The sequence below is a fragment of the Anopheles moucheti genome, chromosome 3 (genome assembly GCF_943734755.1).
Source record: "Anopheles moucheti chromosome 3, idAnoMoucSN_F20_07, whole genome shotgun sequence".
Classification (NCBI taxonomy): Eukaryota; Metazoa; Arthropoda; class Insecta; order Diptera; family Culicidae; genus Anopheles; species Anopheles moucheti.
Genome location: NC_069141.1, coordinates 73,112,593 through 73,133,369, shown reverse-complemented (window position 1 = coordinate 73,133,369; position 20,777 = coordinate 73,112,593). Strand labels below are relative to the sequence as shown.

Here is a 20,777-nt window from a genome sequence, read left to right as displayed (position 1 = left end):
TATATTTTGTTGGAACCCGAATATTCTGCAATTTCGTATAAATTAATTACTACAATTAATTACTCCGTACCATTGGTCCCAACAAAAACATTTTTAAGCAATGGTACTTCTTATCGAATACTCTTCTCATTTTTGTGTAGAAATATGATGAATTGTGTAACATAGAATCATAATTTCTATAAAAAATCACACATACTTCATACATAGATTTACACATATTTAATTATTATTACGCATACTCGAGGCATACTTTTAAATAATAACACTTTTTTCCTGAAGTATGCGATCAATACACGTTCATTTGTCAAACTTTGTACCAGTCAAGATGCTAACAAAGTGATACAAAGAGGAGAGAAAATGAATTTTAATGTATTATTAATTAAAGTTAATAACTAACTAAAAACTAACTATAACGATTTTTCAAGTTAAGTTAGCGCTGCTTGAGCTGAAGTTTACAAATGTCTACAATGCATTTCCTCCTTGAGATTTACCATATTTCTAGCTCATTCTTTTGTAACTTTTATTTTTCTTATAAAATAATTATGTTTTTGTGAGTTTTATTACGAACAAATACTACTTAAAAATACAAATTATGATCGATATATTTCTAAAACGATGTAGCATAAATGGTTTCCACATCAATTTATCATATAAACTACAAACTTGTCATTGCTAGCAACCCACACGATTTTTAATTGAGTTTCTCAGCTAGTTAATCTTAGTTGATAAATGATTACCATCTTGTTACGAATGAAACTCTGAAGAATTCAGCACAACGTCAATAGAATTGAAGTTCTATGATTACCTTTTTCTTTACAAAAAAGCTTTTCTTTATTTTGCAATGCAGCTGTATACAAATTTATTCGACTAAACTGCAGACAAAAACTGTATAACTGCAGAACAAAAACATTGTAAGTGATAAACTCTCATTATCACACGATCGTTTGCAAATTGAATTGAGTTGGGGCCACTCCATTTCATGTAATCTAATTTTCATCAACACGAATCAATTTACCCGCCAACCAACGGTCTGTGCCGTTCCGTTTTTATCCGTTTGTTGCAAATTGAGCAACCCGGTGATTATTACGACCCGTCACAATCGCGATCAACTCGTCAGCTAATCAGTCGGCTAGCAGTCGGGCGACAGAACCATTCCACTCGGTTTTACCACGCACCCAGTCCCAGTACGAATGGGCCAAACCACCGTCGATCAAACGTCATCGCCAGCTGAGAAATGGACGAGCTTCCGACCGTTGGGTGGAAAACTTATCAACACCCAACCATTCCAACCCCCGTCCGTCCGTCCGTTTTCCCTGCTCCAATTAACCAGTCATTTTCACCATGATCCAATTTTGCGCGATCCAAAACGAAGCGTGCTAGTCGATTGTGCGTGCAAAAGTGAAACCGCCCGTTTTATCCGGGGCAGTCAGGTCCTTGTCGATAGTACAAGGAAGTGGTCTCATTTAATAGGGGATCAGTCACAAAGTCCAGACAGATGTAACGTCAGTTTTTTTTTGTCTTTTATCCTCATGCACATTTGAGCACCTCGATCAGATGGCGATCGGTTTTTTTTGTGTTGCCCTATCTTCCTAAACCTCCCCAGGCTACCGTGTGCTCAACAATTGTCCTAACGAAGCGCGTAATTATTTTCTCTAATTAAATCAATTAATGGTGATCGGGCCAGCTACTCTCGTTGTTTGCCAGGCAGGCACGTCTCACCTTGCCGGATGTTCGAGCAATCTGCTCGGGGTTTTGCTTTGGTGCAACTTAACACCGGGTGTCAGGCCCGGTGCTACTCGCGATACTCGGCTCACCGAAGGAACAGAATTTTTAATCATGATTTATCACATAATAAGATTTAATAATTGCGTCCCAATTGCCCTCGGCCTCCTCCAAGCAGCATGGTGGAAACAATGATTTATTGATTTCTATTGGTTGTTGTCGAGGTTTTTTTTCTGCTGCTGCTGCTGATGCTGTTCAAGTCGCGAGTGCGCCACTTCTAAAACCAAGCGCTGTACACTTTCCCCCGTTTTACACGCCATCCATCTTGCCCGCCACCTCAACGGCTGACAGCTGGGAAGCAAGCTCGAAGTACTCGAAGTGGCGGTGGGTGAAAAAGTTGTCATCGAACCGATTCAGCTCCGAGCTCCATATAAAGTGGTGAGAAACGTGCGACTTGGCGCGAAGTGAGCGATGCACTGACGACAGAACTAGTTCCACACGTATCTTCTGCTGCTCACGTGCGAAGGAGCCGGACGAAGGGTAACAGGGAACATCATCTTTGCCAACCCTGCTTGTAGCGAACTCAGCGGCAACATAATCACGGTCTAACAACCCTTTGCTGACATGCGGTTGGATGCCGCGAATCGAACAACACAGCCCCCGGGATTCCGGGATTTAGTCTGCGCAGGGCGAGCACCTTCCAACCGTGTCATCTGTCAACGTGTCTGGTGTTGTAGCTTTTGGCATGCTACACCACATTACCGTGCGGCGGAACACAACGTGTGTCAAGCGGGTTACAAACCTTACCCTGGCGCTCCATCAGGACAAATAGGAACCAAGTCTCGGGGCTCGGGGGTGGTTATGAAAATTGAAAAATCATTAATAACGCGCAATGTTTGTTTGCTGCCTGTTATTAGCCGCGCTTTACACAACTTCCAATCCAATTGAATTTGTCGATACAATTTATGATTAATCGGGGCCCACTCTATGCGAGTGTGGTTGCGGGGAGTTCACAGAAGTTCACTCCAATAGCCACAATTGTTTGTGGCAATAGCCCTTCGTGCTGTCGAGGACATATCGACGGGGGTCACTCAATTGCAACCGTGCGCAAACAAGCAACAACACCGGACCGGGTGGCGTTCAGGGTCTGGATCTACTGAACTTCTGAACTTCGCTTCCACCTTTTGTATGGCTGCCGTTGTTTGGTGGTGCTTTATGTATGCCTTTATATTCTTTTTGTCCCTTCGCACCATTTCGTACAAGAACTAGCACAAACCAATCTTGATCGTCACCCGGGTGCTTTGTCCATTGACGAAATGATCGTGAATCAAGATCACATTCTAAGCTGACGCGAGAGTGTGACGTGATTTTTCTTTACCAATCAATCAAAAAAAAAAAACACAAGGTATGATACACGGTTTTTACGCGACACGGGTCCGGGGGGGTAACACCCCCCTCGGTGCCATATGCCATGCCGGTGGTTGCCGGACGAAACATTATCGATCGATCTGGTGTTGGGCAAAGGGGGGTGGGGGGTGGTTTTGAGATTGGTTTGAGATTTGTTTTGGGGCCCTTAATCTCCCGGAGGGGTGTTGTAGCAGTTCCAACCACTATTGCCTGCACGGATCGGTTCTGTACAGTTCATCAGTTCGAGAACAAGCCATCAAACGCTTGGGAACATGTTTTAGAAGTACAACATCAAGCCATCTGCGTACCAGCTTACTTTACCCTCGTTAGAGGGCTTTGAAATGTGTGGACTGCAGAGCAAAATAATCTGTTTCCAGCAAACCGGATATGGACAATTTAAGCACAAAACAATGTTTCGGTGCTGTTGAAGGTTAATCACCGGCTTTATATCACCTTTAAAGGGGCCAACTAAGCGGGCACCTCACAGTTATAGTAGGAGACAAAGTTTTTCCTGGTTCAAAGTACTTGCTTGAATACCAAAAAATATTGTTAAACTTAAGAGCAATGCAGGGTTATCCATGTCAAGTGGCATAGTTGGAGTCATTTCTGAATTCTTCCCAAATTGAACTGGAATTTAATGAGGTAATTTAAAGAATTTTTCCATCTTTCTAGAACTCTTGGAAATTTCAATACTTTTTAACGCTTTCTCAGTTCACGCATTCGAGAAATTTTAGAATAAATTTGTATGATGCTCCCGCAGTAACTGCTCCAGCATTGCCATTTGAAGTTTTTATTATAAAAGCTTATTAATTTCTGCTGATTTCGTATTCATTTTTCTGTCTTCTCTATGCTATTACGTTTCAATATCATATAATAATTGGTAAATGATTCCAGATCCTTAAAATGTACTTCCACTTGGAATGAAAATTGGAATGATTTTTTTTCCGGGGGCAAATACCTTCCAAAAGCAATGTACCCGTAGCAATCCGAAGCAGTAATTTTAGTAACGAAACTAGTCAAGCAACACAAAATTAGACACACAGAAGACATTCCTTATCACGACTCCGAAGATGTTCCGAGATTGCTATTTCTCCAACCAACCCGGTAATGCTCGCTAACCTACTGCTAATGCTCGCCCCATGGTAAATCTGCCTGCCGGAAGCAGAAAAGCTTCGCAGATCACGGTCGTGTCCCATAAGTCGCGGGGTACCATCAGATAAAATTTAATTAATCCTTATTGCGCTCATGACCGAATCATTAATTAGCTTCCATTTTGCAAACGGCGCCCGACCCAATGCACTCTGCACACACACACATTCTGCACCATGCCAATTGATAATAACCGTTTCACTTTATGACCACCCGCCGTACCACGGTGCAGTCTCGTTCCTCAATAGACCGCTTGAGTCCGACTGCATTTGGAACTTGTTTCGCGCGGGAGCCATTGGAAGATTGGGAAGGATGGAGGAATTGGGATGGGCATAGGGCTGAGTAGACATTCCAGGACCATCCTTCGAGTTCGGGGCGAAGAAACAGCTGGTTGCGGTATACATAGCGCATGCGTTTAGCCGCCTAACGACACAAATTGCACGCCCGTCATGCTAACGTCTAAACAAATCTGGTGACGATTGGATCGTTCGGAACGGTTTTTGGAATTGCTTCGAAATAGCTCCCCAATTGAGTCACCGTGACCATGGCACACACACGCTATCGTACACAACTGCTGGATCGAAGCAACGGGAGAGGAAGAAAAAAAGTGAAAGGTTACGATTCGGCAACGAAGTGGTGAAGTATTTTTTGGTAAATGATCTTCGACTTCGACTGATCGCACGCATTTATCAAAAGCGAACCCCGGGACCGGGTGGGACTGATACAATTCTATTTCAGCGTTTGATCGGCTTCGAATATATTGGCAGTGTGCTTTCGTTTTCACGCTGACTCCGAATCGGTCTACTGACGGCCAGGAATCGGCGGGGTAATAAATGAACAGAATAAGTTATAAAATTTAATATTTTATTTTTATTTCGCATTGTTAGTTCGAGGCCACGAAGAGCCCAGCTGTTGGTATGCTGTTGGGCTTTGGCCTTCGATGGGCCATGCAAAAGCAACAACACACGAACTAATAAACCGGAGCGGCTCACTGACGCTTTAAGGGAAAAAGAACAGCATCGCCAGGCGTGGAGAAAAAAAGGCAGCCAGCCAACTGAGCTGCAACTAAATAAAGCACAGTTCAAGCTTGGCACACTCGCTCAGTAACCGAAGGAGGCGCACTGGTCGAGTGCGCTATTCCTTTCCAAACGCCCCGAAACCGATCGGAGGAAGACGCGGACGTTGCGAGGTGAGGCCACCGCGTCACTCTTATTCATTCATATTTGCTCTGCATGTGATGATTGGCCTGATTTAGGCCGAACAAGCGGGGCAAGCGAATGCCAAAAGAGCACTGAGGTAATGAATAGATTGTAGTTTATTGGATTTTTACCCCACTGAGATCCAATTGCGATTGCACTACGGGCACCACGCAGCGGGTCCCGAGATAGGACACGGCCCTAGCACACGTGGGTGTGAGGGGGTGAAGCAGGGAAAGGTCCGGGACGTGCGGATGATTGCAAAACCGATCTTGGCTCCCAGCTTCGGTTTGATATCGGTCATGCATGCATATGGCTCTTATTTGACGATTGCTTCGCCAGGGTCGCAAACAAGCGGGAATTGATTGATTTCAACGGCACCATAAACATTTAAGCCATTATCGCCCCCAGGCTCACCATCGTCGGCCGGCAGAAAGGATAGACACACGCGGCGGACGCGGCACAAAAGGCTATTAAAATATTTTCGGGCTGATTTTCTTTCCTTTCTTTGGCATCGCGACATGGCGATTCGGTAATGTTTGCCGGCTAGATCCTCACGCAGAACCGGGGCTGTGGGCTTGATCGCACGCATAACGATCCCATTATGTTTGGTGCTTATTGGAGTGTCAATTTCATTTCGGACGGGTTGGAGGCGCTGGGCCACGCATCCGTGGGGTGGGGTTCGGTACCACACGCGCAAATATCAAACTGATCGACCAGCAGGGCATAATTAAGACATCGCAGCACTGACCTGCCCCGAACTGGGAATGGGATGGAATGGTTCTTTTTACCGATTTTGACAACATCGTTATAATGACCATTTGGAAGCGTGCCAAGATACGCTACCCGGCAGCCAAACCATCCGCGTCAGCATGCTCGGTATGCGAACGCTGGTACGAAAACGAAAGTGAACCATAGTTCACCTTCCCTGGTCGCACGAGTGACCTTAATTATCAGGCCAGCATGCGCTCTGGCATCGATCTGACGTAGCCCGTCCAACCCTCCGAACACCCTTCCGCGCGGGGGCATTCGATGCATAATTTCGTTCGCAACACAAACCCGTAGGGCCACGTACGACGGGCACATTTTGGGTGCCTTTGTTCAGCCCGTCAACCAGCGGTGCGGCGCGCGTTTCATGGCGGTAGCGAATAACGTGCCGGATCCGCACCGAAAACACCATTAAACCGTGAACCTACGGCATGGCCGGCGACGGAACTCTGGAATCTGGTAAACTATTACCTTTCAACGCGTCATTAAGCGTCGACGCGTCCGTTTCGCTACATACGTGCATCGCCACCCTCGGCGTTAGATCGGTCGGCTACAGGGGTTGAGCTGCGAAATTGGGTTTGATACGACGCCAACCAGCTGGCCCCAAAAGCGACCCTTTTTTGCACAGTCACGGGCGTTTTTCTTCGCGCGTTGTTTTGTCTAGTTTTCAAACTCGCGGTTGCGAACCAGATCGTACAATTGAAGCCTGCTGTGTAATTGATGCAATATAAACATGACCCATGAGTCTTTCCGGACAAAAGCATTGCTTGGTTTCTGGTCTGTGGCCACTATCGTTGAAAAATGGCGGTGGAATATTAGATCGGTTGGTTTACCGAAAGGGGGTGAATAGATTGGAGTTGCCACAATTGTAGCGATCGTTATCCGCAACCTTTGTGATGTATGTCTATTTGTACGAACGTCACCGTTCAGCTCTCTTTGGAACAATTTGACTGTTACTTAATTGATGGAGCATTTTACCAGAAATAAAGAAAGTGTTAGGATAATTTGCGAATTTCACGACTCGAGCTGATGGGAGGTCTGGAATAACCATACGAAGATCTTGCCATTTACCGATGTTTAATTTTATTATGTTATGGATTTTTGTTAGTGGCTCACAATGAACAACCCCAAAATTGTCCCACCATATAAAGTTTTATATAAAATGAAGAGGGTGTATATAAGTGAAGTTTTTGCTTTAATTAACAGATCTGCACCAAAATCTCATCTGATCAATTCAACCGTGGTGGCTATATTTCCAGATTGGGCCTAAAAGAGATCAAGAATAGGGAGAAATACTTGTCAAAGATGTCTTAATGCACATGTCATTATCAAAAAGCAGAGAAAGCAGTATTGAAGTCCCTTGATTACTTTCGTCTTTAGAGATCTTTAAAAGAAGATCAACGAACTTCAACGCTGCAAAGAGTTGAGTTTTTAGTACAAACATTCTAGATATAAAGCTAGATGGAACTAAGATATGGAGATTTCTAAAGATTAGAGTCATCGTAAAAGGTGGAGTTGTGTCAAGATTTGATCTCATGCTTTTTTTATTGATAAGTTCTTCTTTGGTGTCTTCCTTATTTATATAGTAATTTCCTGTTCTTCATAATTCGCGCCTTATACACAGTCTTCTGCATGGTCGTAATGTTTTAATTCGCTCAATTCGCGCGCCACTTTTCATGTTAACGTCTATAAAGTTATTACAATCGATCGAAGCTGTGCATGCACTCCTTTGCACACAACCCCACCCCGGTACGCGTGATTACACAATTAGAAAACAAGACTTTTTCTTAGCCCGGTTGTGCTTAATCGGGAGCACAATAGCACGGTAAGAAATCGTTTGCGCTATTCCGTACCAATTGTCCGCCTGACACGCAGCAAGCTGCCGTCCAGTCCTGATCGAAATATCACCAAAGCAAAAGGTAAACGCCGAATGGCAGCCAAACCGGGAAACGTTCGCTAAACAATTTAACACCATGTTTGGATAAATGGCTTGAGCCTTTTTGCCCGTCTCGCATGCTGGCGTTCCCTTGTTCCACATCCCCGCACGGTGCTCATGGTCGGTCTAAGCCGGAGCAAAAGAAGATTGCCGGCTGTCGCGTGTGGCGTGATAGTATGTTGGTGATAATTTTCCCTCATTTATGCTATTTTGATTAGGTATTATGCACTGGTTCACTGCGCACGGCATAACCTGCCGCACCACGCCGTGCGTTTTCCCGCCAGCAATTCCGTGTGTGAGCATGCCGTCATGAAATGTGTGTGTGTGTGTGTGTGTGGAGCGACATTCACAGCACGACGTGGTTCGCCTTCTCCCGTATCACAACTCTCGTGCAACAGACTCGTCTCCTTTCTCCGGTGCAACTATTTTCATTAAATTAAATTAAATTATAAAAGTAAATTGAATTCAGCGACCAGAGGACGGTTGGGCCAGGCTCTGCCTACCTGCGGTTAGCAAAAGCGCAATCATCCTCCTCGCCCGAAACTAAAAATAAAAAAATAAAATCTACCCTCGGTTTTGCTTATTTGCCCCCGGGCTACGCGACACTCTGTGCGAGCGTTGGGAGCGGAGTTAACCGGGTGGAGCGCTACTATGAATTCCCGATCCACCCCGATCGCGATCGCCCGTACAGCGCGCTGCAGCAATGCTGAAACATTTCCACAACAAATTGTGCGCACTTGCCACGATTTTGTTCGTCCTCGGCGGGTGCCTCGCGGTAGGGAACAGAACGGACCGCAGCACCTTTCTTTTGGGGTGGAGTGCCCGCAGTGCACGGCCGCGGAGACAGCGCAAACGGGCGAACGGGGCGCATGTCCAGTGGTGATAAAGTTGGCTCCAACACTAAACCAGACTTTGATCACGACATCATGCTCGCAGACGGACGCTAACGATGGACGAGATTTTTGTGTCGATCGTGTGGTGTTTGGTTTTTTTTTTCGTCTGTTGGTTTGTTGCTGCCTCCTGCCAGACGCTTCTCAGCTGGTGCGCAGATCGATAGCAGCAGACAAAAAAGAAGTAAAGCAGAAACACGTTTCCCCGGGGATAGGAAAACTGACACAGAGAGCACACGGGTAATAAACAACCTCCAGATGAACTAATACTGGACCTGGTTGGTTGATTTTCCAACGCTGCTTTTTCCCGGCCCAGCGCACTGCACGGGCCAGACAATTGCAATTGAAGTGATATTTTTGCTCTATTTATTTGTTTAGTTTTTGCTCTACTCCCAAGTCGTTGATAATTAATACCACTCTCGATCGATAGTCACCCCATGGCGAGGATGGCCTACCGTCTCACGCGAGGAGGGAATTAATTTTCGCCCTTGCGATCGGCAACGTATCTAAGCTCATCGGAGGGCATCTTCTGAAAAATTAGCCCCCGTTTTCTGCCATTAAGAGTCTTTAGATCCAACGGTTACTTATCGCCCTTTGCCAAAGGGGTTCGGCTTAGAGGTTAATAGATTTAGTTCGTGAGTCCACTTGTTCAACCCCCGGGAAAGGTGCATTACGAGTTCACGCCGTACTGTTTAGATCAGAGCGAAGGGGTTGAGAGTGAGTTTTTTTATGCCAATGGTCGTAATTCGTTTAATTCGTCGTGATTATTGTTTCATTGCCAGCCAATTAACGGGAAATTTTAAAACTGTTCTAAGAGTTCCAGAGAGCTAATCCGAATCGGGGTAGTTTCAAACTTAATCAAATATTGTCATCAAGGGTTGCAGGCTTCAAGTGAGGAAGTTGAAACCTTGTGTCGGGATTCTTTTCAAGCCAAACTGGAATATGTCGACGAAGACTTGGAATCCTTTTCAATTTCTCGTCCAAAGTGAGATAAATTATTTATAGAGTTTTATCAATTGACACATCCATCATGTGTGAAAGTTCTGCAAATTTCTGATTTGGGAAAAGTTCATACGAATTCAGTATTATTTTGCAAAAGCTCTTGGAAAATGGAATGTTTCTATATATTTCTCTACTCTCTTTTTCTCCCTCGTCTTGGCGAAATGATCTTCTACTACGTCATGCCTGCTATTTCTGGCTTAATAGACTTATTTTACTATGTAACCGTGCAAATAGACATGGAGCGATTTTTCTCAGTTCTCATCGATTCGATGAAATGCGATGATAAGTTCACATATAAAAAACGGCTTGTCGATGTAATTATTTGACAGCCTCAGTAGGCGCTAAATTGTCTCCAATGAGAAATGGGTTTTTTTGCAAGATTGAGCTACTTTGCGAAATTTCGCACTGAGAAAAATCGCTGCATGTCTATTTGCACGGTAACCGGAATGGCAGTCCTTAGTAAGCTACGGAAGATTAAGGTCTGGATGGTCCGGTCCGTTGGTGTGAAGATCGACGTCACTACCTTCATGCCACCGGGTCGCCTCCAATATTCCTCTCAATATTCGATTAAAACTTGAAGAGATCCTGCAATTGGTCAGTAGAAATCAAAAACCTAATGAGTAGTGTATTATTAAACTCATATCATATTGAAATGTCCACAATTTCCATGGCTTTGAAGTACTGATAGAAATGATTGAACATTACTTAAAACACCCTCTATTCACATTAACTCCAACGTTGCACAAACAGTCTGAGCTGAAGCTGCTTGTTTTGTTTAAATTGTACGTTCTCATCCCGAACGATGTTCCACCGCAATTGACAGACACTAAACACACACCGGTGTTGGGAATAAAACCAAACATTGCCACTGCAACGAGGCAAGGCCAATGCAATGACATTTCTCTAAATCTCATACCGCTTTACTGCCGACACATGGCGCTAGCTTCGCACCAATTCTGAAGCCCGGGCACTCCATGAATCATATTTTACCGTTATGAGTATGAATCGTGGTAACATCGCGCACCACTTCTAGCGGGGTCCCCGCGTGGTCATGAAAATCCTTGACTTTAGCGTCTAATCTATCTGTCAGCCGGTAAGGCCATCATTACATGGTAAACACGATGCCGATGCCAGCACCTCGGCACCAGGCACATAACACGGCAGTGGAAAAAGAAAAGGCACCCGGGCCTGCACTGCAATTATCCGGCATCCTAATGCTGCGCGAGCGCCCGGGTGTTGCGGGCCACAGTTATTGCACCCAGCGCCTCAAAAATAGTCCACGGTCCTTGTGCGGAGCAGTGTCGACAGATCTGTGTGTGCCTTTTTTTTGTGTGCATGTTTTGTTTGGCTCGTTTTGTTTTCGAATACCCTTGAACTTCACACATACCGGTAACATCGAGCGTTTGAGCGATCGAGAGCATCAAGCAGTCATGTCAGCCATCGGTGGGTCTCGGTGTCAAGACAGGCGCTGGGTGGTGAAGCGCAAATCTTAGATGACCAGATGTTTCGCACAGTTCGCCAAACGAGCTCCACGGACTGGCATAATGCCGTTTATCGGCTGCTAGCTATCGCTGAACCATTTAATGTTGAACCGTGAAACGAATAATTAAGTCGTTGAGCCGTCGCGCATAGAGCATTCTGGCCACCTGCTCCGGAATCGCACAATCTCACTTGCAGTGCACGGCGGTGGATCACAATCGAGTTGTTCTGTTAAAAAAAAACAAACTGCCCTGCACAGGGTTTCAAACATGTTGACGTCGTCATCGTGGCCATCCGTCTATTGCGTTCACGATCTGACACTGGCACGTTCGTATGCAACGACTTTGACATTTAAACTGTTGCCAGTGCGCGACTTTACGATCGCGGCTGCCGTACCGAAAATCGCGCACGACCGAACCATCCGATTTCATCTGCAATGGATCCGCTCGAACTGTACCAAATGAGTACTCCCAGCGCGGTGCGTGGCCACTGGCTTTATGGGCGATGTAATTAAAGTTATAATTTTAATTAACTCCCATCCCGACCCGACCGAACGAATGCCACAGCCCCGTACGCGGCATTGGAACGTTATTTGTCATTCATCATAATAAAACACGGCACAGCAGCAAAACCCTACCGGGCGTACTTTCCCTCCTCCAAAAAGGGTCCACCCCAAAACACCCGATCGGCGAAAACGGTCGTGTACACAGTGGTTGAATGCTTTCCCAGCTGGAGGCAAGCACCATCGTCGTCGGGTTCGTCGCCGTGCGCGGCGTTGTAGTCGAACGTTTTCAGGCTACCACTTAGCGCATCGTTTGCAATCACTTAGTGCCAATTTTCCTACACATTAATTCCAACCGGTCGTGTTTTAATTCTATTTTCTTTCCGCACTGTGTTTTACTTCCAGGTTGCACAAAGGTGTACACCAAAAGCTCGCATCTAAAGGCCCATCAACGAATTCATACCGGTAAGTAAAATTAAATTAATGCCAACGGTGACGGTGCCGGAAAAGTTTCGAATAGCTCGATGTGCATTACATGCCCCATTTCGGGGTAGAAATGCGATTGAATAGAGGGCAAATCTGTGTGGGAATAGTTGTTTCGATCGATCTATTACATAGTTTACACGTTACATCTGGATAATTTATTCAAATTAAAATTATTTCTTTATATTAAAAATATTTTACTATCGATCCTCGTCGCAGTTTCTCGGGAGCCACTTGTCCTTTCCATTCCCAGCTCTTCCGCGATCATTCTTCTTTATGATGGAATCGATCTTTTAAAAAGATTCGAATTTAAAAATCTCTTTCCCTGATTGCCTGCAGCACATTGCGAAACACTGCATTCCCCCGAAATCATCCCAAAAACAACGATTTCGGCCACCCCAAAATAGGTCTGGCACGAAACCATTTCCTTGCGAAACGCATCGGCACTTTTCGCACCCGCTCACGATTGTGAAGCGGGGTCCCGAACGGTTGTTGCGGCTGGGTGGTTTGTACCCGTCAGGAAACGAATTGTTTACCGGTCTCTCGCATGTTGCGTGATTCTGACGAACGCAAACCCCCCGAACGTAGATCCGTGCAACTTTCCTCCATCAATCGCGCAACCCGGATCGCCTGTCCGTCGCTGTCTCGGAAATTTTCGATTTCGTCTGTCAAGTGAAAGTCATTCGCAATTGTTCGGCACCGGGGGTATATATTCTTCCCATTGTAGCGGTGGGGCCCTGGCGTAAACGGCCCAGCCCGGACGGTGCGCGGTAACAAAAGAATAAAAGCAGTCTTTCACTCGCTCGCTTCACACGCTCGCTTTGACCGTGGGGCGGCCGCTTGTTTTTTGTGGGGCCGAAATGGTCCTGTCCGAAATGGGCCCTTTTAGTTTCGCGACCGCGCGGTTCCCGCTGCCAGAGCCGTTCGTGATACGCAGAAAGAAATGCCTTCATCGGTGCTATCTTCGATGAGCTGTGCAAATGATTGACGGTAGCAGCGGAAGGTTTTGACAGCTATTGGCATTGGAAAATGGTCAGAACGATGGTGCGTGTACGGTGGACAAATGGGAACGGGGAAAGCGGGGAAAGGTGCCGGGCAAGGAAAGAGAAATCCTTCCGATCGACAAAAAGCAAAACGGAAAGGTATTGTAAGCCCTCCCGTGCCCGTGTGATAAGAGAGATGTAGAGAAATACGAACAAAATGAGGCAGATTCCATCATTCCTGCCGGCTACCGGCAGTGTCCTAAACGGTGTTGGAGCAAGTTTTCACCACCGGCGGTAGCAGTATCTGCGCCAGCAACACCGTACCCTTACATGATTGAGATGTTTTGGAGAAAAAGGAGAGAAGCAGTGGGAAATAAAAAAAAAAGCATTAATGCAATTGGACGAAATTCCGCCACGTAACGTAATCATCCGTGCAAACGGAGAGTACACATGCTTCTCTAGCTGCTTCTTGCTGGTATCCCGGGATGTGTGTTCGATGCGCGAGGAAGATTGATCGGTGGAGATATATCACACGGCATTAATTTTGAAAGGCAGCTAGCGAACAATCGACTCAAACCATTTGTTTTACAGCCCCAGTTCTGATGCCGGAGATGTTGGCATACAAAAACATGCCGTTTTTTTTTCTCCCGCTCTCGTCTGAAATTCCGTTACACGTTGACAAGAGGGCATATTTTAACTGCAAAGAATGAGATGTCTCTTTTTTAATTTACTGCTTAATAAAATATGTCTTTCATCAGTCTTGAAATTTGGAACCGGGATGGGCTGTGCATTAATAAAATATGTAGGGTTTCCCTTGGTAACTTAATTATTAGACGCTTTTTGATTTCTTGAACAACTAAATGGTTCTTCTTGGAGGTTGTTGGAGGATTTTTGTCTTGGAGATTGTAGCGCACTGTTCTATCAAATTATTGCTTATTTAGAAGGCGGTTCAACCGCAACGCATGGTCATGGCCTGCTGGAGCGAACCATTAACGAACAAGCGCCCTCGTCTTCCAATCCAAGGAGCCTTCCACGTCTTCTTTGTTTTTTGTTGGACGACCCTAAAGAGCCTTTACGGGCAGGGGCGTCCGGAGTCATTCTCATGACATGACCGTACAGCTCGTAGAGCTGATCAATGTAATAGGGGTTTATCAGTGTTGGATAAAGCCCATGTGTCAGTGACGTATTTGAGAACTGGAGCTATATAAGTTCTATATAATCTCAGTTTCGCTCGTCGCAACAGGTGTTTTGAGGAGGGAAATTTGAACCCAGCGCGTATCACAACCTTAATGTTGTTGTCGGTGTTGATCTTTATCCCAAGATCGATGGAGTTTCGGACTACTCAAATGAGGAAATTTTAACACAAGGAAGTTAAAGGTTCATCAAGATTCTTGAATACTCCTTGGAGGTTCTTTCTTCGATAGAATGCCCAGGTCATATCTCGACTTATTTTACCACGTAGTCTTATTGTGCGAGGACCGGATCCCAATTTCTGGGAGTTTCTTGAAGATCTTTAATGTTTTGAAATAGTTAATTTTTTATGTCTTGAAATGATTGAAATACATGTTTAACTAACATTACTTCAATGTTTTAAAATCTTTCTGAACTTCAAGGAAATAATTCGCACAAATCAATCCAATTGCCTATTACGTATTATTTCCAGTGTCCTTTTCTTTTGATTAAAAGCTCTTTTTTAGCAAAATGTGTCAAACAGCTCTTTAAATATGCGTTCGTACGTTTAATTACCTGATGCGGTACCGCAGATATATAACCTTACACAACACCTTGCTTACTTTACAACTCCCGTTTAGATAACAATCGATACAGTTTGGGGCCCACTTTGGACACTTATCCGCTTATTCCAAAATAAAGAGAAAAAAAAACAATCCATTTTGTCTAACTCTAACCTCCAGCAGCACCTTCTATCGCACGAACGCGATCCATCGTGATCTATCTGCGATCGGTGTGGCGAACATTTATTTAGTGTTTCCAATAATTAATTCACCGTCCGCGCCGACCAACCGTACCATTCCGGCGACCAACAATCGAACGGTGGCGACCATTACACGCACCCGACCCGATTGGAAACCGATCCGAGTGATCTACCCCTTTCTAACCATTCCGCGCGAATGCGGAACTGAATTCGAAGGTACCGCACCGGCCCGGCCCGTCCACCAACCGTCCCCAGTGCAGGTCGCCATTTCGATCGACGCTACTACGCGCGGTGTAACTACGCAAATTTGCCACACTTTTTAACCTCCCTGTTGGGGGGTTGGGGTGCCCAACACCGGCCCCAACATATACGTTCTTATCGTGTCGCCACCTCGTATGAGGCTGTATGCCACAGAGCCCCCATAGCGATTATTCTCCACTGTTTTAGCTCGCTGCCATTACTCACGACCGTGTCTGTGATCGTATTACTACGCGTATGTGTACCGACCGGAGCGATGGAGCGGGAAGGAATTCAACCGCAACAATCCTTCGCACTGCACAAACACTGTCTTTTTTTCCCCACTCTGCAATCGATTGCAGTGGCAAGATTAATGGACTCTCTTATAAACGCGGTGTCGATAAGCAACAAAAAAAGTCAAACAAAATGTAAATCTGATAGCACACAATGCACGGTACCGTGATCACTCCAGGTTCTAATTCTCGGTGTCTCGAGTAAAGTGAGTAAAATCCCCCAAAAACTTTAAATCCTAATCTGGCCGATCTAGGATCACCTAGGGCGAGGAAGTTGGATTGGGGCAGCAAACACATCCATTTATAAGGAGCCTACAGGTTTTAGCGTACCTTCGTGTCACAACACAGCTTTATTCCCTTTCCCCAAACAGACACGCCAAGATCCATATCCTTGCCCTCAAGCCTGCGCGCGAGCGACACCCGAGCGACGGGTGGCCGTGGTGGCGACCCATTCATCGCATAGCGCTCTGTCCCGTTTTTCTTTCCCTCAGCATATCTCCGCCACGATTTGCGTAACCGAGGAATAGCCGTTCGATATCGGTTTGCTACGTGTTTTCAGTTTGAATAGTTCACACCGGGCTCATTCTGCTCGAATTCCACTTCTCCCAGTCGGCTATTGCTTTTCCTCACAGCTCCCACCCGTTTTTAGAACGCTTGACGTTAGGGGAAGAAAGCAAAGGGTCGCCACCGATCGCACAGAAGTCTTCGTGCTCAGTAAGCTTGCGGTGCCAGGTATGGTTGCGTCTCACGGCACCGGGGCGATGTTTAAGTGATTTTGGAAGCGAAAGGTGCCTCAAATACCTGACTCGCTTTTGGCCCCGGAGGCACCAGCCAGCCTCTAAACACTCAGGGCTGTACTTAAAGAATTATGATTGATCGCTGCCGCGTGCTGTCCGGAGGCATTCTGTCTCCCCGGTTGCGATGAGATACCGTGCGTCGGTAAGCAACACCGGCAGCCGGACAAGAAGCCGGGACCATAAGTATCATACCTGTCCCCGGCTGCGAAACACCTTCACCCATCGAACGCGCGTTTCTTACAATCAACGACGATCGCTTTTTTTTAAAAAAAAAAAAGCCAACCAATGGCCGATGCACACCGCGTCAAGCGTTGCTTTCCGGGCTCTTGAGCCTGATTCTAACGCGTCTTGAAACAGAGCCCACAACAACCAAAAAAAAAAGACAAACCCACGAAATCCCGATAGGTGTCAAGATTTGACGCCATTATCGCGATCTCGGTCATTCGAGAGTTCCGCACACCCTTGGAGCGGAGTTGGCGCGATTAGCCCGTTGGGTAGGGATGGAACACCAACCATCGCTCCCCGTTGTTGCTGCCGGCTATGTTGCCAATTCCTTTTGCCGAGATTAAATCGCCCATCCAAACGCTACCGGCTCGGTGTTCGGTTTTTGGGTGTTAAGTTTAAACGCGGACTCGATCAATTAGGGCAAAATTTCGGGGTGACCTATGGAGCAGTCCCCAAAACGTCTGCTCCACAACCACAACTGGCTGTATCCTTCAGCCTTCCCTTTACCCGGTCGCGGATTGAGAGGCCAAACGCGTCAAACATGCACCTCCGGGCAGTTATAAAAATAATAATAAAGCAACCTTTAATTAGTCGTCAAATACTTTGCATGCCGTTCACTTGGCAGGTCCCCAGAAATGGGACGAAACAAAAAAAATGAAATGAAAAAGAAAAAAAACAATAACCCAAAAGTTCCACAAGTGGACAAAAAACATTTAGCAAAAGAATTGCGAACCCACCACCAGGCTTAGTGGTTGGTGATCATGGCAAACGTAAGAATGGCGATAAAAAGGGATACTCGGCAGATCGGAGATACACGGTTAATGAAGTTCCAGTGTGTTGCTTTTCTTTTTCAGTTTTGCTCACTCTCTCGGTCGGTAAAAGTGAATATGGGCCATAAAATTGGCACAAGGGGGCAATAATGATATCTTGCCCCCGGGGGGAAGTGGTGAGTAGCCACAATTGGGATCGCTTTCGACACGGTTCGATACGCGGCTGGCTGTGATTTTTGCCATTTTTATTTCATCCCGCAAAACGTTTCGGAAATGTTTCATATTGCGGTAATGCGTTTTTGGATTGGCGTGTTTAACGAAAAAAATATATGGGTCAATGAGTGTTGGAGCGCAAAATGAAAAGATAAAAGCACAGGACTGTCATATCGACCGGTGCGATAATGGTGGCTTTTTAAATATTAATGAACGTGGTTTAAATGGTACAAAATGCCATAGTGTAGAGAGATTTCATATGTTTTTTTTTTTATTTAAACTGCGAAGCCATGCATCCAGTGTCATCTATCATTGGGTGGCCACACTGTGTGCTCGGTTGTGTCGCATGTGTCGTAAAAATGTTACCCCCCCTCCAGATACGGTGAGGCCCTTAATTTGTAGCGCTTGACTTGCGCACCTTTGGATGATGATTTATGCCATCGCTCATCTGCATATCAACTGCAACATAATACACGGCCGGCGAACGCTTGAATATTCAATTACCGAAGTAGCACCATTTTACACTACTTTCGGAGAACGTGAGCACCCTCCGAAGCACCAAAAGCACCCACCCGTACCGGACGCCTAACATGCGGCGAGAATTCGATTGCCATTCCGCTTCAAACGTTGTTGATCCTTAACCTTCGATCAACGACACCTAGCGAAGACAATAAAATGTTTTAATCCCATGCACGCCTCCTCGTAGCATTTTCGCTACACGGCTGTTACGCCTCACACAATGCGTTCATATAAACCGTCGCGGTGATGCTGCGGGGCGAAATCAAACCAGAGACCCGATAAAAACAATTTTATTATTATATATCAATTTACGCACGCAGCTTAGGGCTCTATGCAGCAGTATCGATGATCCGTGTTAGTAAAAATGCCTTCACCATTCGGGTGTTTCTTTTTTTCTCTCCTCAGAACTTCAACCTCATAAGCCACCCCATAAAACTTTACGATGCGTTCTCCTCCCCGGGGCACTCCGAATAAAGGGGCTGTGTTTCATCTGTTCCGTTGGTGTTGTTTTTTTCTGTTTCTTTTTTTCGTTGTTGTGGTTGTTTCGTTTACAACGTCTTTTGATAGTCTATTATTTGGAATTTTTCCACGGCTTTGCTCCCCTACTAGCTTTCTATGCGTCTTTCCCGTTTGCAGCTGATCGTTTTGATCGTTAAAATTTTTGCCCGATTTGCAATAAATTGTGTAATAATTGTGTAACGGAAAGCCACCCGCGACCCAAAGGTCTCGGTCGGTAAATGCATCGTAAATTATGTGCAAATTCATCCAATCCGCTAGTGAATTGATGTACTAAAATTATTCTGCTGCACTCTTTGTGCAGTTTTCACAGCACACCAACCGACACAGACGACCGTAGCCGTATTGTCATCGTTAATCCGATGTAGTTACACTTGAAACTGGCTCTACTTTCTCCCCGCACGCACTGAGCTTTTCGAACTACAACAATCAACTTCAAACGCATCGACGAGTGCCGTTTGTGCGCGGTTGAACAAGATTGTCACAATAAAATGGTGGCATTTTCCGTTGGCCCTAAAGCCACCCTAATACCTCTTGATCGCAACACACGCTTTAAATTTCGAGTGCCCAAAGTTTAGCGGTCGCATCGCGAAAGGGGGAAAAAAACAAAATAACCCCTATAACAAAAAGCTCGTTCATGTCAATAAGGTGTGAAATCGATAATTTATATTGGATTTTCGCTCTCGCATCGTACGCGCGGTACCCTGGAAGCTTTCGGTTCAGCTTCAATCGCGACCAGATCGATTGGTGCTGGATTATTGAGCTATTTCGAGTTACGCACCTTTTACGCTTCGAGCAGGGCCACCCCGTCCCCCATTTTGGGGGGTGCTCAGCTTAGGGTCGCATTTCTTAAGCCGCTTTGTCGCGATTCGTAGACCTCCTTCACGGGCAGTTTATCGAGTGCACTGCCCGGAGCCAATTTGTTCCCGTGGCTTGGAGTGAAGAGACAAAAAACAAAACAAAAAAACTTCTTTCTATCGCTGGCATTCTCCCACGGCCCACGCGTTCGGGGATTTGGGGTTTTGATCTGCTTTCGATCGCGGCATCGGACTTTGGTGAGTTTTGTTTGCACTTATGATGGCTCAAGCCATCAATGACTCCGGTGGAGTTTACAGTTCCGAGTCAAGCGGTGTTCCGAGCATTCAATATGGAGGCGCTAAAGGAAACATTTCAAGGACCACAAAAATGTGCACCCTCACCCTCACTTATGCCCAAAACCGAGTCAAAGTGTCAGTGTCGAGCGAAATTGTTGAGTAATTTCTCTCAGTACTTACAATTCCTTACAAGTTCGGAACATTATTTGCTTTGGTAGAAATGGGAAATTATCAAGAATTGATATGTTTAACATTCAGATTTTTTTGTTAAAATAAACGTTTGATGCTAAATTTATCTAACTCAGTAGAAAATGTCCTTAATTGCATTTATTCTGTGTAGCACGTGTCCAATTCCTTCTGATACAGGTGTACAACACTCATCCACCAGGCACGATTTTAGCTCGCTTTTTTGCCATCTTGGTGTGGAAAGTAATTGACCCGGCTAAAAGCATTCTTACACGCTGCATAAAACAGCTGGTAATGCTTAAATTGATATGGGTTCATAAATTTCACATATCACTATCTCACCACCAATCTCGTGCCGATTCCGAACGGGCGCTTAATCAAATAAATGTTAAACCCATCGCATACGCTCATCATTCGCCAACGGCCAGATCTCCGATCCGATGGAGCCGCGGACGGGGTGTAAAATAATAATAATAA

At 45.5% G+C, this 20,777-nt stretch overlaps 1 protein-coding gene across 1 annotated transcript in view; it reads left to right on the top strand.

Moving 5' to 3' along the window:
* Window positions 1–20,777, top strand: part of LOC128304092 (dendritic arbor reduction protein 1) — a 104,062-nt gene that overhangs the window by 51,876 nt on the left and 31,409 nt on the right. Inside the window, exon 5 of the mRNA XM_053041225.1 lies at window positions 12,457–12,516. Coding sequence (XP_052897185.1) covers window positions 12,457–12,516 — 60 coding nt within the window. The remainder of the gene's footprint in view (window positions 1–12,456; window positions 12,517–20,777) is intronic.